The sequence below is a fragment of the Sinocyclocheilus rhinocerous genome, unplaced genomic scaffold (genome assembly GCF_001515625.1).
Source record: "Sinocyclocheilus rhinocerous isolate Xijiao unplaced genomic scaffold, SAMN03320098_v1.1 scaffold2594, whole genome shotgun sequence".
NCBI lineage: Eukaryota > Metazoa > Chordata > Actinopteri > Cypriniformes > Cyprinidae > Sinocyclocheilus > Sinocyclocheilus rhinocerous.
Window position 1 is genome coordinate 194125 of NW_015665225.1, and position 3624 is coordinate 197748.

General features: G+C 33.6%; 1 protein-coding gene across 1 annotated transcript in view; it reads right to left on the reverse strand.

Annotated features, from left to right (window-relative positions):
- The window catches only part of LOC107731309 (far upstream element-binding protein 3-like), a 37541-nt gene that overhangs the window by 16584 nt on the left and 17333 nt on the right, over positions 1 to 3624 (reverse strand). The window contains exons 8-9 of the mRNA XM_016542362.1: positions 2826 to 2967; positions 2388 to 2529 (exon numbers count right to left, since the gene is read on the reverse strand). Coding sequence (XP_016397848.1) covers positions 2388 to 2529; positions 2826 to 2967 — 284 coding nt within the window. The remainder of the gene's footprint in view (positions 1 to 2387; positions 2530 to 2825; positions 2968 to 3624) is intronic.

Here is a 3624-nt window from a genome sequence, read left to right on the forward strand (position 1 = left end):
AAGAAATTCTTTTAACCCAAAAAGCAAATTATGCTCCCTTCAAACTGGTTTTCTTTCAAATACAAATCTTTGTAATCCCAGGCTATCTGTAATCAGAAGCACACTTACAACTGGAATATAATTTAATTTCAGGGCTGCACGATTTTAATAAAATTTTAAATAAAATACAGGTGCATAGTATCTGCTCAATAAATAGCAATAAAGTCCACAATTATTTAAGTATAAAATCAAAATAAAAATAATAAATAAAATAAAAATAAATAAATAAAAAATAAATAAAAACCTGTTAGAAATGTGTGCGACAAACAAAATTAAACAAAATAAAAATAAAATAAATCAATTCATCAATAAATAAACGAACAAACATATAAAAATAAAAAAAACCCAGAAATATTACGTACAACCATAAAAACATTTTTTAATAAAACACAGGTGCATAGTATCAGCTCACAAAATGATTGGTTAAAAAAATAAAATTATACATTAAATAAATTAATAGCAATAAAGTCTTGGATTGGACAAAAAATGATTGGTTAAAAAAATAAAATTATACATTAAATAAATAAATAAATTCCGTCACAATTGACAGACTGAATGGTTAAACCATCAGCTCTCGGGCTGCAGTGCAAACACAGAACAGCCTGGTAAACACAGTCATGTCTGAACATCTGTTTGACCCCGGCTCATCTAGACGCACTCCTCCCGCGCCGGGCCATTACTCTACTGTCAAACTAATTTACCCGCTGCATTAATGAAGCCATTATGAGCTCCGGCGTCAGACAGAGGCGCAGATAAAGAGCCGAGTTCACGGACGGACCGGTTTAGTTAAAGGATGCTGGTTAAAGCCGTGAGACGCTGCCACTGGTGGTCTTTAACTCGCACTGAAAAGAGCGTCTAACAATGAGATGTGTGTCTCACACCGAGGCCTGTCGAGTCCGAGAACCACGAATCTGCTCAATACCAACGAATAATTCATGCAAAACGAATCTGGAGGTGATCTGATGACTGATAAATTACATGTGCACATTAAAATGACATGCATTTATAAACAAACCCAAAGGCACTGCATTCATAAGCCATTAGTGATGAAGTATCTCTATAACTTAAATTAATTTGTATTTGTTTTGTATTGCATAAATGAATGACTAAAAATAAAATGCCCAATTCCACGAAAAAAAATAAAATAAAAAAAATCATGAACCGTTTAAAAAAAAATAATAATAATAATTTTTACTACACCAAAATACAGCCTAAATACTAGACTAAATATAACTAATTTCGTTGAATCCAACAGTCCCTGTATAACCAGTGTTTAGTAGTTTTGCAGATATTTTGAATCATTAAAATCAATCAAATATTTTATTTTTATATTTTCTGTTTTCATTTTAATTTTTGTTAAAGTTTTAGTAATATTGTTGTGTGTTTTTGTCAATTTTATTAATTTTAGTTTTTAAAAAAAAAGTTTTTATTAGTTAGTACTTCAACTTTAACTTATTTTAAGTTAGTTACCAAGGCTGTTTAAGTTACTAAATAAACTAAAACTTAATAAAACAATATAGGCGGATTAAAAATAAATAAAATAAACAAACAAAATTTAAAAAACCAAACAAAAGCACAACCAAAAATTATGGACACAAGGTATAGCTAAAATGAATAAATAAATTCATAAAATTAAAAATAAAATAACGAGTTACAAGTGCATAACACCTGCTATAATGGTAAAATAAAAATGAATAAAAATAAATAAAAATTACTGAAACTTCAACTAAAATTTAAATCAAACATAAAACTTAAACTTGTATTTTATTTTTAATTTATTTCAGCTAGTTGCCAAGGCAACATTTTTTATATATTTGATTTGATTTTAATGTTTTCATTTTAATTCTAGCTGTTTTATTTAATGTTAGAAATGGGAAACTAGCTAAAAGTTTTTTTTTTATACTTTATTTTAGTTAATGTAATTGTTTTTTGGTTATGGTTTTAGTTTTAGGGAAGTGCTGTGCTCTTAAACACCAAGAGAAAAGGTTTTCAGACCACCCAGAAGATGTTTCACCCCATTGTAGGGCAATAAAGAGCTCAAAAGCTCCCTACAGAGTGAGCACTTATTAGGGTCATTTCATACACAGTGACATTTTGAAAAAAAACATGCATCTTTTGAGCTTTAAGGCAAGTTAACTGCACTTCCACCAACTCAAAAACTGACTCTAAATGAAATCTGTTAAATGATTGTCATTGCAATCCATCGTTTTGTTAAATAAATGAAACGCCTTCTGTACTCTTACTCGTGAAATGTGGCATTGCAGGACCTGCTTTTGATATGAACAACTGTTTGCGACGTTCCTTATAGAGTTGCTTTAATAAAAGCTGAATGCAGAGGAAGTCCTAACCTTTCCCGATCACGAGGCCGCACTTATCAGCTGGTATTGTGTAGGTCACTTCCTGCAGGCCTCCAGGAGATCCCATGCTCCAATCCCCGCGACCTCTGCCGCGACCTCTGGGTCCAACCGGGCCTCCGAACCCATCGCGCTCCTGAACACCAGACAAGCAGACGCTCAGCAGTTCTGCTGTGGCTTTGAATGGAACTATTTCATGTGTGAAACTGATCAAAACAAACAAAACTGGGTCTAAAATGTAACACAATATTAACTTCTTGCTTATTGAACCATTAAATCAAAATCACATTAGTAATGGTGCAGATATTGGGGGAAAGCAGCACTCTAGCTGGTGTGATATCAGATTTTTTGCGCTCATATCTTGAATTTGAGGCTCATGTAACTGCATTCTAATGGACTCTGCATCAGTGTAGGACGACGCTCCAGCCGCACCTGTGCCGTTTGGACCAGATCATTGATGAGGTGAACCGCGTGCTGACACCGGTCCGGCTGACCCATGACCTGAGCGATCCGGTCCGGACTGATCCCGTCATCTGAAACAGACACGCAGATCCAGAGATTACAAGAACAGCAGCTCATTTACACAGCTTTAACCCTATAAAACTACTACATCATATTTGTGACCCTGGAGCACAAAACCAGTCATAAGGATCAATTCTGAAATTGAGATACATACATCAGCTGAAAGCTGAATAAATAAGCTTTCCATTGATGTAAGGTTTGTTAGGATAGGACAATATTTGGCTGAGATACAACTATTTGAAAATCTGGAATCTGAGGTTGCAAAAAAATCAAAATACTGAGACTATACTATTATTTCATGTCAGGCTTTAGAGGGTTAACTTGGCTAAAAAACCTGTCAAACAGCGGCTGATTACTGGACTGAGTTATCTTTCGCCTCTGATTGCACTAATACTGTCAAAAACACACAAGGTTTACATATAAACTCAGTTGGTTAAGTCTAAAGTGGAAGTAGTTGAGAGAAACGGATGCGCGCCTGTATATTAGACGTAGGTCTTAAAGTGACAGCAGTCTAATAGTGCTAAACATGCAGCCGCTCTTTTGTAACTTTATAAATGTCTTTATCATCACTTTTGATCAATTTAAAGCATCCTTGCTAAATAAAACCATTAATTTCTATAATTTATTTCCCCCCCAAAAAATTATACTGATTCCAAGCTTTTGAATGCTAGAGTGTATAATGTTACAAAAGCTTTTTATTTCAGATAAA